Source organism: Triticum dicoccoides, chromosome 6B (assembly GCF_002162155.2).
Source record: "Triticum dicoccoides isolate Atlit2015 ecotype Zavitan chromosome 6B, WEW_v2.0, whole genome shotgun sequence".
Classification (NCBI taxonomy): domain Eukaryota; kingdom Viridiplantae; phylum Streptophyta; class Magnoliopsida; order Poales; family Poaceae; genus Triticum; species Triticum dicoccoides.
In genome coordinates, this window is record NC_041391.1 from 199,014,387 (window position 1) to 199,028,320 (window position 13,934).

At 43.3% G+C, this 13,934-nt stretch overlaps 1 protein-coding gene and 1 pseudogene across 2 annotated transcripts; both read left to right on the plus strand.

Moving 5' to 3' along the window:
- The first annotated feature begins 3,658 nt into the window (after positions 1 to 3,658).
- Positions 3,659 to 6,590, plus strand: LOC119322344 (O-fucosyltransferase 23-like). 2 transcript variants are annotated; one of them, XM_037595839.1, is made up of 2 exons: positions 3,659 to 4,059; positions 4,653 to 6,590. In XM_037595839.1, the coding sequence occupies exon 2, from the start codon at positions 4,874 to 4,876 to the stop codon at positions 6,197 to 6,199; it is 1,326 nt and encodes a 441-aa protein (XP_037451736.1). In that variant the 5' UTR covers positions 3,659 to 4,059; positions 4,653 to 4,873; the 3' UTR covers positions 6,200 to 6,590. The 2 variants fall into 2 exon arrangements, with proteins under 2 accessions (XP_037451736.1, XP_037451737.1); XM_037595840.1 differs by having other exon boundaries at positions 3,659 to 4,051.
- Positions 6,591 to 6,779: 189 nt separating this feature from the next.
- The window catches only part of LOC119322343, an 11,178-nt pseudogene continuing 4,023 nt past the window's right edge, over positions 6,780 to 13,934 (plus strand).

The following is a 13,934-nucleotide window of genomic DNA, read 5'->3' on the forward strand; positions in this document are numbered from 1 at the left end:
ATCGGCTTCAATTAGCAGAACTAGCGAAGGAATCACTCGATCGGGTTTAGTTAACAACCATCGATCGATCGCTCGGGTTCAGTAACGCGTAACCTGCGGTGCAATCGCTCGGGTTCAGTTAGAGCCCAACGCCTCGCTCGGGTTCAGTTAGAGCCAACGCCTCGCACACACGCGCATACGTGTATGAGAGAAACGCGCATCGCTCGGCCCCCGACCTCCCACCGTAACCGGGAACTCGCCAAAATTTTCCTCACACTCGCTTCTACCACGGTTTTTTCCGTCATGGACGGCCCAAAGAATGTCATGCAGCTGCGTCTCCGGCCCGCCCAGGACGAAAAGCCCATTTTCTATCATGATCTTTTGTCATAGAAGTAGGAGCCCACCACATCTATGATGATACCAGGTTTTGTCACAATTATCTTCATAGAAGTGTCATAAGTATGACAGAAAAAAATTCATTTGGCCCAAAATGTCACAGATGTGTCTTTCTTTTTTGTAGTGTTGGCTTGTCATCGGGGTTGTGCATGATTAAATAGTTTGTGTGATGAAGATAGAGCATAACCAGACTATATGATTTTATAGGGATAGCTTTCTTTGGCCATGTTATTTTGAGAAGACATGATTGCTTTGATAGTATGGTTGAAGCATTATTATTTTTATGTCAATATTAAACTTTTGTCTTGAATCTTTCGGATCTGAACATTCATGCCACATTAAATAAAATTACATTGATAAATATGCAAGGTAGCATTCCACATCAAAAATTCTGTTTTTATCATTTACCTACTCGAGGACGAGCAGGAATTAAGCTTGGGGATGCTTGATACGTCTCCAACTTATCTATAATTTTTGATTGTTCCATGCTATTATATTATCTGTTTTGGATGTTTAATGGGTTTTAATATGCTCTTTTATATTATTTTGGGACTAACCTATTAACCGGAGGCCTAGTGCTAGTTTCTATTTTTTTTTGCATATTTTAGAGTTCTGCAGAAAAGGAATACCAAACGGAGTCCAAACGGAATGAAACCTTCGCGATGATCTTTCTTGGTCCGAAAGCAAACCAGAAGACTTGGATTTGAAGTCAGAAACGCCATGAGGCGTCCACGAGGCAGGAGGGCGGGCCCGGGGGGTAGGCGCACCCCCCACCCTCGTGGGCTCCTCGTAACTCCACTGACGTACTTCTTTCTCCTATATATACTCTTATACCCTAGAGACATCAGGGGGAGCCACGAAACCACTTTTCCACCGCCGCAACCTTCTGTACCCGTGAGATCCCATCTTGGGGCCTTTTTCGGCGATCTGCCAGAGGGGGAATCGATCACGGAGGGCTTCTACATCAACACCATTGCCTCTCTAATGAAGCGTGAGTAATTTACCACAGACCTTCGGGTCCACAGTTATTAGCTAGATGGCTTTCTCTCTCTCTCTCTCTCTCTCTCTCTCTTTGATTCTCAATACAAAGTTCTCCTCGATGTTCTTGGAGATCTATTTGACGTAATACTCTTTTGCAGTGTGTTTGCCGAGATCCGATGAATTGTGGATTTATGAACAAGATTATCTATGAATATTATTTGGTTCTTCTCTGAATTCTTATATGTATGATTTGATATCTTTGCAAGTCTCTTCGAATTATCGGTTTAGGTTGGCCTACTAGATTGATCTTTCTTGCAATGGGAGAGGTGCTTAGCTTTGGGTTCAACCTTGCGGTGTCCTTTCCCAGTGACAGTAGGGGCAACAATGCACGTATTGTGTCGTTGCCATCGAAGATAAAAAGATAGGATTTATATCATATTGCTTGAGTTTATCCTTCTACATCATGTCATCTTGCTTAATGCGTTACTCTGTTCTTATGAACTTAATACTCTAGATGCATGCTAGATAGCGGTCAATGTGTGGAGTAATAGTAGTAGATGCAGAATCGTTTCGGTCTACTTGACATGGACGTGATGCCTATGTTCATGATCATTTCCATAGATGTCTTCATAATTATGCGCTTTTCTATCAATTGCTCGACAGTAATTTGTTCACCCACCATAATACATGCTATCTTGAGAGAAGCCACTAGTGAAACCTATGGCCTTCGGGTCTCTTTTCCATTATATCATATCTCTTTTACAATATATTGCATCTCTTTAAATCTCGTTTACTATTTTGCAATCTTTACTTTCCAATCTATACATCAAAAATACCAAAAATATTTACTTTACTATCTTTATTAGATCTCACTTTTGCGAGTGGCCATGAAGGGACCGACAACCCCTTTATCACGTTGGTTACAAGGTTTTTTATTGTTTGTGCAGGTGCTAGGTGACTTGCGCGTCGTCTTCTATTGGATTGATACCTTGGTTCTCAAAACTGAGGGAAATACTTATACTACTTTGTTGCATCACCCTTTCCTCTTCAAGGGAAAACCAACGCAAGCTCAAGAGGTAGCAGTGAGCATTATGAAATTGGTGATGGAGGATGGTTGATGATGACGACGGCGGCGGATTCCCCTCTCTAGAGCCCCGAACGGACTCCAGATCGGCCCTCTCGAGGAAGAACATGGCTTGGCGGCGGCTCCGTATCATAAAACGCGATGAATCCTTCTCTTTGATTTTTTTCTCCTCGAACGTGAACATATGGAGTCGGAGTTGAGGTCGGTGGAGGTCCAAGGGGCCCACGAGGTAGGAGGGCGCTCCCCCATTCTCGTGGCCAGGGTGTGGGCCCCCTTCAGCTGATTCTTTCACCAGTATTTTTATTAATTCTAAAGTTATCTCCGTGAAGTTTTAGATCATTCCGAGAACTTTTATTTCTACATAAAAATAACACCATGACAGTTCTGCTGAAAACAGCGTCAGTCCGGGTTAATTCCATCCAAATCATGCAAATTAGAGTCTAAAAGGGACAAAAGAGTTTGGAAAAGTAAATACATTGAAGACGTATCAGGTGCCACCTTCTCCAGGATGGCAATCTGTCCAAATTGTGATAGTCGACGCCTTCTCATATACATCGACAACTTCATGACTGTCCCTTCTCCAATATCTCTGAAAAGAAACAAGAAGGTGAATATGGACAACTAGAAATTTTACTTTGATTACTAACAAGTTTAGGCTATACGAAATATAAAGATGTGCCTAAGGTCAAGTGACAAAAATCACAAGTAATAGCTATAGGTTAGTATTTACCAAAGACTATGAAGTTACAACTCTATGTTAAGAAACACAAATTATAAACATAAATAAATCAATAAACTCCCTAAAATTTGTTACGTACAATACTTATCCGATCGCTTGGAGCTTCAGATTTTTTTTGAACATCAATACAGACACAAGCGCTCATATACACGCGCATACACTCATTTTTATGAACGCACACACGCACGCCATACCCCTATGAGCACCTTCGAAAGACTAATCTGACATATCATTTTGAGATTTATAAAGTTATCATAGGCGCCTCGTCATCGACGGGAACATCTCCTCCCAGAATGCGCATCGCCGAAAATCCTGAAATAAATTCAGAAATAAATGTGAGCATCAGAATTTAAAACCTGATGAGCTGGGATACCACAATCCCTCTAACCATCCAACCTGTAGAATAAGGAAATCCCCTTACACTGGCAAGCTGGGCCCAATAGTCAGAACACGTGAACCGCTCCGTGCACGTGCACGTTCTCCCCTTGACCTACCGCCTTCGTGTTTTTCCCCTTCCCGAATTTCTTCCCCCCTTCCGGTGGCGATCTGCCTCCGACGGCCGGAACCATGTCGAGCGTTTGACCCTCTCCTCCTCCTACCCTCTGCACTAGATCGAATCACTCTTTCTGCCTAGATCGGGCCTCCCGGAGTAGCGGAGGAGGAGGAACGGGAGGCCTTGGAGAAAGGGCTGGGCGCTTGCGGCGGCGGCGGAGGCGGAGGCAGAGCCGTGCTTGCCGGCTGCAGATGCGATTGGGGGGTGGAGGTGAGGTGGAGCATCTGGCTCATTCGAGGTCCGGCCGAGTGCAGCGATTTGGGGGACAGCAGTGCACAGTTGCAGAGCTTCGGTGAACACAAGTGATTCATAATACCAAGTAAGAAGGTGTGGTTTCTGCTCAGTTGTAGAGCTTTGCTGTCAAGATTCATGTTTGTGAGTAGTGACCAGCGAGCGTGTTTTTTTTTTTTTTTTTTACATTCATGTGAAGCTCCAGTCTGTCAGCATGGCTTGCTTGTTTGATTTCCATGTGAGATGGGGAAATTCGATAATGGAAACTTGGATATACAGAAGCTTCTGGCTTAGGATTGTTACATGTATGAGTATTACTTTGCTGTAGACACCGCCATATACCTGTCATTTCTCCTTTATAAAATTCACGGGGCTCCTCCTTTATAAATTCCTGACATTTGGTTCTGCGTCCATAACTGATGTGAACCATGGGACTCTAGGCGTGTCCACACCAGGGTATCTTATGCAAACTTAATGTGCATGTTATTATATGTGAATTCGTAAAAAAATATTTCTTTGTGGTTAGTTTTTGGTTAACATTTTGCTGTTGAGATTGTTCATCTATATGAGTGAATACAGTGAAAAATTGTTCTTTGTGGAGCCACTTAGTAGATTTATTAAATTGCATAAAGTGTGGCAGTATAATAACTCTGCATTATGTCTTTGTTTCCCTTCAATTGCATTTGCAGTCTCTCTGGTGGAGCATGTACTAAGCTGTTAACGGAAGGGTTCAAGGAGTATGTTTACCCGAGCTTGAAACCTGATTTACTCATAGCTCAGGAAGAACTGGTGAAGCCGTCCACGCGTGTTTGGATATTGATTCCATTATATTGCAGCACAGTCTGTACTTCTGTTGGGTGATGGATAAAAATGACCTGGTAGAATGAGAAGGAATTAAAGAACTGTTTCAATGAACATCCTACAAGACCTTAAGCATCTCAAGCACATTAGCTTGCCGGCGAGGCTTATCATTTGCAAGTGCATTCTCATAGTGATTGGCCTTATTGTATTGAGAGCAATTATCTCCCCTTTTCTTGCCATTAGCTCGTCTGAGAAGAGCTTTTATGAGTCACCAACCCTTGACTTGTTCCCTGGAGTTAGGAAAGGCAAGTTTGTTGAGGTCCCGCAGATTATATGGGGATTGAACAATCAGAAGATTGCATTTGCCAGAGCATGCTTGACGGCAAAATTCCTGAACCGTTCTCTACTCATGCCAAGTCTGAGTGCTTCGCTTTTCTACAAAGAGGTTGACTTGCTGCAGCCTATTGCTTTCGACAAGGTATTTGACCTAAACAAGTTCAATGCCCGCTGTCATGGGTTTGTAAGAGTAGCTCGGTATTCAGAAGTTTCGAATCGTACCGAGCCTTTCAAACTTCAAAAGGGCAGTGGTAGGAGGTGGACAGTGGAGAGAGATTTGGATCAACTGCAACAATCCAGATTGGGGGAGGCCGATGGCTTTGAAGTGATTCATGTCACTGGGAAGCATCCATTTCTATGGCCTGATCATTGGCCAGTGAAAGACTATGCCAGGATCTTTGATTGCCTTGCTGTAGCTCCTGAGATAGAAACTGAAGTTGTCAGGGTCATATCCAAGATTAAAGATGCAGGGAAAAAAGCAAGACATGATGCTGCCGTTTCTCATAATAAGAAGAGGATAGATGGTTTGAAAAATCTTCCTGTGCAGTACATTGCTGTTCACATGAGAATAGAGAAAGATTGGATGATTCATTGCAAGAAGTGGGAGCAGCGGTCCAATTTAAAGGAAATTTGCAGCAGCAAAGGAGAGATCATTCATAAGGTCTCACAGATCACTGACCTACGTCGCCCGGTTGTAGTTTATCTTGCAGTAGCCGACAGCCTTCTAGAAGATAATTCAGTAACCAGTGGTTGGAGAGTTGGTATGGTTGCTTATGAGAAGAAGAAACTTGGAGTTACTGACATATATGAGAAGCAGCCTTACCTTATAAAGTCTGCCATCGACTTTGAGGTATGCGCAAGAGCGGATGTGTTTGTTGGCAATAGTTTCTCAACATTTTCCAACCTTGTAGTATTGTCTAGAACAGAAAGGTTATACAAGTTAGGGAAGGCAAGCTCATGTGGTGAGGATGTTGGGCTGTCGTCCTATGCGTACAATGTCATCGGAGATGATGGCGGGCCACAGAAATGGATGACAGATATGTTGGACACAAGCCTTCAGCGCATAAGTTATGGAACAAATAACGTCTCCTGCCACTGACCTTCAACACATGTAACATCTAACCAAGACACAACCGCAGACAGGAAGATAGTTTTGGCTGAATCTTGTCTAGAAATGAGCAGGTGCAGCAGCTTCACGTTACTTTCCATGCTAGAATCTTGACAGTTGCACTGGCATGTCGCACTTACAAAATACTTTGGCCAAGAATTCTTTGTGTAAGTGTGTACAGAAGTTGTTTCCTGAGCAGCATTATGCCGAACAGTTTTTTAGTTTGCAAAGCTAAATGTTGTGTGATGCATTGTTTGCGTTCTGTGGTTTACCGGGAGGAACTTGCCTCACACTGTAGAGAATCTGACGCTGGCACTGTCACATGAAACATTTGTATCAAGTGTATTCGTTCGTTTATGCTGTTAAAACTCTTGATTCTGTAGCACCTTGTAATTTCCTTCAGAATCATTCTTCTTTGGATGTGTTCCTTCTCAACAAAATGCCCAGTCGGTGTAACAGACATCATATATCAACATCTGTGCAACGAAAGAGGTTTGATGTGGGGAAGTTTGAAGCTCATGGGGGCTGGAATTTACAACTTAAGAACGAACAAATGGGACGGCTATTTCTGTGCAGACAGCTGATTCATCCAAAATAACTACAGGTTGTATACTTGTTTTTAATATATAACAGTTGATTCAGTCAAGGTGGCAAGTTCTTTATGGATCTATCGAGGCATGGATCATGGCATGTTTAGGGTGCATAGTCTGCCTGCACGTCTGAAGATGTTTCGATGAGCCCAGATGAATGAAACATTGCTATTTGGCTAAAAGTTATATTTCTTTGTTGCTTCCAACTGTCCTTCTGGACCTGGAGAAGCTAGTTGCTGAAGATTGTGATTTTGTTCAGAAAATCTGAGAGTAAACCACCTACTATCGGAGTACGGAAGGGGTTAGGTTTGTTATGTTCGGATGAAAAATGGGCATAAAATTCAGAGAACATATGCAATTGTTAAGTTTTTTCTTCTTGGACAAAAAATGCAGCAGTAAACTATATATGCTCAAATTATGCCCCAAATTATGCACCAGATATTCCCAGTCACCAATCTTGGTGATGTGAGCACTCCTTAACCTATTATCTAAACGAAATCATCCTGATCTCATTAAGCCATCATATCAGGAGGCAAAATGTGTTTAATTGGTAGGGTTAGGGGACTCTGAAGTAAGATCCTAGGCAGTAGTTTTGTTTTCTTGACTCTTACAAAATTCGTTGATGAAAACAAAGATGGTTACAGCAGCAAAAGATCCATGCTTTGTATTTTACAGCGGTGCAGCTTACAGTCAATAAATTCAAGTGCCACATGTCGCTCCCAACAAAAAGTCTTGCGTATCAGCTTGAATGTGCATGGTTGTCATGCTGTGGCAGCAAAAATAGTTCCAACTGAGAACGGCAACTGCTAAGGCTGATACATCATGCTAATGTTCATTTAGGGAAATAACTAATGTTATCTGGTTTCGTGTTGTAGCAGCTCAACATGTAAACCTTGAGAGTAACAGGGTTTTGTCCTACCTTGTACCTGGAACCAAGCTATCGGTTACTATATATCACTCGTGTTTCTGCTACTCTTCTGCAAACTAGTGCAAGACTCACAAGAACAAAGGCATTCATGGAAGAAAAGGACTGCCCCGTCGAATCATTCAAACCCGAGGATGACAAGAAAAGCACACCACCAGAAATAGCAGTTGCTGATGAACCGTTCCCATTCTTCGGCCTGCTTTGCTACGCCGATGCGCTAGATTGGCTGCTCATGGTATCAGGGACAATTGGGTCCTTCGTACACGGCATGGCACCTGCAATGTCATATTACATACTTGGCAAAGCTGTTGATATGTTTGGGGACAACATAGGCAATCGGGAGGCAATTGTCCATCAACTTACTAAGGTTAATTTTCTTTCCAAAATATTCAAGGCCATGATATAAGACATCATTAGATTTTATGAAGTGTTTTTGTTTGATTTTATTAAGGTTAAAAAAGCTGTTGGCTATGTCACTGACGGTGTATATTCTTGTTCTGATTTGTAGTTACTTCCATATATGTGGTCCTTGGCAATTATTACACTTCCTGCTGGAATGATTGGTGAGTACACCTCTTCTAACTTTGCTAGTTTACCAAATGTAAACAAAATCATGAAAGTTAATGGTATTACTTATGCCCTAAAGGAAACAATGGAAGTCCAAATATTATGATGAGCTAAACTATTTCACAGTTATGAGAGTACTAAAGAATAGTAGAATTACTTCAAGTCAACATGGTAGCACAATATAAGTGCATGCTTATTGTATAGTATTGAGGTAATGAACATTTGGCACAAAGAAAACATGAATCCTAGTTACAGCGGAAACTTCTGTATATGAATATAAGTTCTTATTTATAAAATACAAAATGTGCGTAACATCCAGGTGTCAGTCAATTTCAGTGGGGCCTAAGTCACCCTCTGCATGGCACTATTTGCAAAGTTGCATGCAAGTATGACCTACATGTAATCCTGGGTTTGAGAAACTTGGTACCAAGCAACTTTGAGTTGAAATTAGGCCAAAATGCTGAATTGAGAGGATTCTTCGAAAGCTAGTTTTCACTGAAATTATGGAAATTCTAGCTGATTTCAGCGGCCTGTTAAAATTTTCAGTGATAACCAATTTCGGGCAGATTGAAATGTAACTCAAATTTTGGTCAATTAAAAAAATTTAGGTGATTCGGCTGAATTTGAAATTTCAGTGATTTTACTGGTTACCAGAATTGGTCTAAAAGGAGAAGTTGTGAACCCTTGAAGCTGGTTAGAATTTTATTATTTTGTGTTGATGCCCCAATCAAACATCTTATAGTAGCCACCTGACGATAGCTTGGCATAGAATATAATGTGAAGTTCAGAAGAACAGCAGCACATCACAACCCAAAGAAATGTGCACAGAAAACAATCTTTATGATAATAAAAGCGGGGAATTTTATAATAGCACCAATCTCTATTTAACTACTTCTCTTATTTAACTCTTCGTGCATGAACAAGAAAACACTACGTGATGGAAACACAAATAATATGAAATGGCATCAGTATATATTGAAATAAACTGTCTTACGTTTCTGCCACAATGTCCCTGTGCTGCAGAAATTACATGTTGGATGTACACAAGTCAGAGACAAATGACACGCATGCAGATGGCATATCTGGGATCAGTACTCAGTCAAGATGTCGGAGCTTTTGACACCGACTTAACCACCGCGAACATCATGGCCGGAACAACAAATCACATGAGCGTCATAAAAGATGCAATTGGAGAGAAGGTATCAGCTTGCATGTTATAGCATTCACTGTATGTTTGGTAATCCAAAGAGAAGCAAAAAAGATTGTTTTATGGTAACAAATTGTGAACAGTATCTTACTTATTATTTCTCAGATGGGTCACTTTATTTCTAATTTCTCCACATTCCTAGTCGCTGTCATTGTTGCTTTTGTGTGCTGCTGGGAGGTGGGTATGCTCTCTCTGTTAGTTGTTCCGATGCTTCTTGTGGTTGGAGCAACATATGCTAAAACAATGATTGGCATGTCGATGACAAGGACAGCCTTCGTCTCTGAAACAACCACTGTTGTGGAACAGGTACCTACACAATGACAGTTTTGTTAGAAGTAAGTAGGTTACCATATTAAATGTATATTATAAAACATATATTTGTGCAGACTCTTTCACATATCAAGACTGTCTTCTCATTTGTTGGAGAAAACTCGGCGATGAAATCCTTTGTGAAATGCATGGACAAGCAATACAAGTTAAGCAAGAAAGAGGCATTCATAAAAGGACTAGGTTTGGGAATGTTACAGATTGTAACTTTCTGTTCGTACTCACTGACAATCTATGTTGGAGCAGTAGCAGTAACTAGAAGATCCGCGAAAGCGGGTGAGACAATTGCGGCTGTTATTAACATCCTCTCCGGTGCAATGTAATACTGAGAACTATCCTTCTAGCAATATATCATACTGGCATGGTTATCCTAAATTACTATTCCTCCAAAATAATTATCCCGCGGAGTAATCAGTGCTGATATTTTTGTTATCTGTGATTTCAGATATCTCTCAAATGCAGCTCCAGACCTTCAGATCTTCAGTCAAGCAAAAGCTGCTGGTAAAGAAGTGTTTAAGGTTATCAAAAGAAATCCAGTGATAAGTTCTGAATCAAATGGAAGAATATTGGAGAAGGTCATCGGTGACATTGAAATACGAGAGGTGCATTTCACATATCCATCCCGTGAAGATAATCCAATTCTCCAAGGTTTCTCGCTGACTGTACCGGCAGGCAAAATTGTGGCTCTTGTCGGGAGTAGTGGATGTGGGAAGAGCACTGTGATTTCTTTGGTTCAGAGGTTCTACGATGCTATGTCAGGTACACGTCTAGGACATATACCTAACACCGCACAAACTCTAGCCGAGGTGTGTTTAAACTTTATATAGTTTGCTTGGCTGTATTCAGCAGTGCTTGATTTTACGAATTCAGACTGCATTCTTGACATAATAAAGTTGCAAAAGTATCTTTTGTCACGGGGAACTCTTGCAATCCACCTTTTGCTACGAAAATGATGTCTTCTGTTGTGCCACTTGTTCTAGCATACCCTATTTTATTTCTGCCACTTCCATGTGGTTAAAGGGGTTTGATCATTAAGAAAAATATATGAGCGGAGAGAAATACCAGACATCATTATAAACTTAGAAATTATAAATCAAGAAGAAGAGATAAAATTCAAAACAAATAGTGAGCCACTGAATAATTTTAATTTCTGAAGCAAAGATGTAAAAATAAATTAAAAAATTTACAACGGGTAAATTTTAAGGGTCCAATAAACTTTAGAAATATCGATATGTTCCCATAGTGCAAATATTCTGATAAGAAATCCTAGTGTAAAAATTTAGAAGAAACTTAACCTTTTTTGCAACATCTTAAGTATATCCTGTTATAAAATATTACTAAATTTTCTTACTGGTTTCAAAAGTGATCCATCATTTTCCCGTATTTCCAGTATTTTAATTTACCTTTTCTTAATTTATATTATCTTTTGTTTTTTTAAATAAAAGAAAAACTAATTTTTGATATTTTCCTAATGGTCAAACCCTTTGAACATACTTAAGCTGTCACAAACGCAACATGATGCCAGAATAGAGGAATTATGGAGAAGATCGTTTTTAGAATGCGGAAATGTTATTGCAAGATTTTGCAGTGGAAAAAGAATACAATCATATTATATTCTACACCAAAAGTTAAATAATATGTTGACATGTCAAACAGAACCAATTATTCCAAAAAAAAAGGAAAATTCAAATGATGAGTAAAATGTAAATTTTCAGATTTTACTTGTGTTTGTAATATGGTGTGGAATGTAGGTGACATATTAATTGATGGTCAAAACATTAAGGAACTTGATCTGAAGTCCCTGAGGAGAAATATAGGTTCAGTGTCTCAAGAACCATCACTCTTTTCTGGTACTATTTCTGATAATTTGAGAATCGGCAAAATGGGTGCAACTGATGAAGAGGTCACTGAAGCAGCAAAAACAGCTAATGTGCACACTTTTATTTCCAAGCTTCCAAACCAATACTCAACTGAGGTAAGACTTTATGTTCACAAAGCAAGGACAGTGAAAATTTCACAAACCTCTCTTTTATTTTATGTTTGTGAATCAAACTAAGTCAAATTATTGATTTTAATAGCCTTACGGAAATGCAGACTACACTTCAAGTTGGGCACTCCATTGTCCCTAACCCTGGGTAGTCCATAGAGAGCAGCAATTTGTTGCATAAAGGACAGCTAATTTTCTAGAAAATTTAGTTAGATACCAAATCTATATAATAGTGAGCATTACCCCTCTTCATGGATTACTTCAGGTAGGAGAAAGAGGTGTGCAACTATCAGGAGGCCAGAAGCAGAGAATAGCTATTGCAAGGGCTATTCTAAAAAATCCTCCAATTCTTCTGCTTGATGAAGCCACAAGTGCACTTGATTCAGAATCCGAGAAGTTAGTTCAGGATGCTCTTGACAGAGCTATGCAAGGGAGGACTGTTATCTTGATTGCCCACAGAATATCAACAATTATAAACGCGGACAAGATTGTTGTTGTGGAGAATGGAAGAGTAGCTCATTCTGGAACTCACAAAGAATTGCTGGAGAAAAGTGCATTCTACTCGAGTGTATGCAACATGCAGAATCTAGAGAAGGAATCTGACAAGATTGGAGAAAGGTAAATGTAATCAATTGCATGCTTCTTTTTACCGAAAAAGGCTTTCGCCCCGCTTTATATATAAAGCAACAACCCACAAGCATCCAGTACAACCACACGCTACGCCACCGCAACACACGCACACACCCAGGACGGGATACAAAGGCGCTGAGCGCAGCAACACTACTCCTAGCACTACCGCCCCGAAGATATGAAGCTACATATGACGAACCATGCGCTCCAAGGCGGCGCCTTCAAGAAGGAAACGACGCCGGAGCGCCGCCACCGCCCGATCCAAGGATCAAAGTTTCCCCTGGAGCCGCATGATGGGCAATGAGAGCCGCGACGACGCCTTCAAGAAGGGAGCAATCTTCGCCGCCACCGGTCCGTCCGAAGATAGAGCAAGTTTTCACCTCGGCCAACATTCACCGCCACCGAACGCCACACCCCGGCTACCACGCCGCCCACACGGCCATGATGAGCGGGCAGCACCAAGGCGCGGGCTTTGTCCAAGAGCACCGCGCCACCACCACCACCAGGGCCGCCGCCCCAGCATCCAAGACCTCAACACCACCTCACCCGTGACCCGGCGCACCCCAACGAAAGAGATGAGCGGAAAGGTCCCACCTTTCGCGCCCCTGGGCAACCCCCAGCGTCGAGACCCAATAGGTCGGCCAGAACCGGCATCCACCGACCCATCCTGCTACCCCAAGCGCGAGATGAACTCGGTCCTGCAGCATCGTGCGCGAGACGAGCTCGGTCCTGCTGCATCGTGCGCGAGACGAGGTCGGTCCTGCTGCATCGTGCGCGAGACGAGCCCGGTCCTGCTGCATCGTGCGCGAGACGAGCTCGGTCCTGCTGCAACGTGCGCGAGACGAGCTCTGTCCTGCGGGCGCGAGACGAGCGGTGGATCGCAGCTGGGAAAGGACCAGCCCTTTGATGGGAGTAGCGCCCGGGCGACGAGGAGCTGGGGTGAAGGACGAGACGGCCCGAACGCAGACAAACCGACGCCGGAGGAGCCGGCCGTTGCCGCGGACAGATCCGTCGAGTCACCGTGAAGTCGCCACGACACCGGTAGGCCACCGAGACCTACCCATGTCGCCGCCCACGGCCGGAGGAGCAGCCACGCCCGGCCGCTGCCCTACCCGTGTCGCCCGGCGGGCTCCAAGCGCCGGAGCCGCCGGGCACGCACCACCGGAGCCAGGCGCCACCGGCCGGCCCCCAAAGCCAGATCCGGACGGATCCGGCCCGAGACCGGTCGCGCGCCACCTCCCGAGATGGGAGCACCGCAGCCGCCCCGCAGCGCGCAGCCCGAGGATCGCCGGAGCACCGCCACAGCAGGCCACCCCGCGACCCCACGAGACTGTCGCCGCACCGCTGGATTCCGCGGGCGACCAGCACCGTCGCTCAAAGGGGCCGCCCCGCGCCGGCGCCCTCAAGCGGACGGGGAAGGAGGGCCCCGCCGCCGCCTCGCCCGCCGGGCTTTACCCGACGAAGCGCGCCGGCGACGGCGGGGGGGAGGGGAG

Coding starts and splice junctions, on each gene's coding strand:
- LOC119322344 (XM_037595839.1), top strand. CDS start 4,874: ATGAACATCCTACAAGACCTTAAGCATCTCAAGCACATTAGCTTGCCG.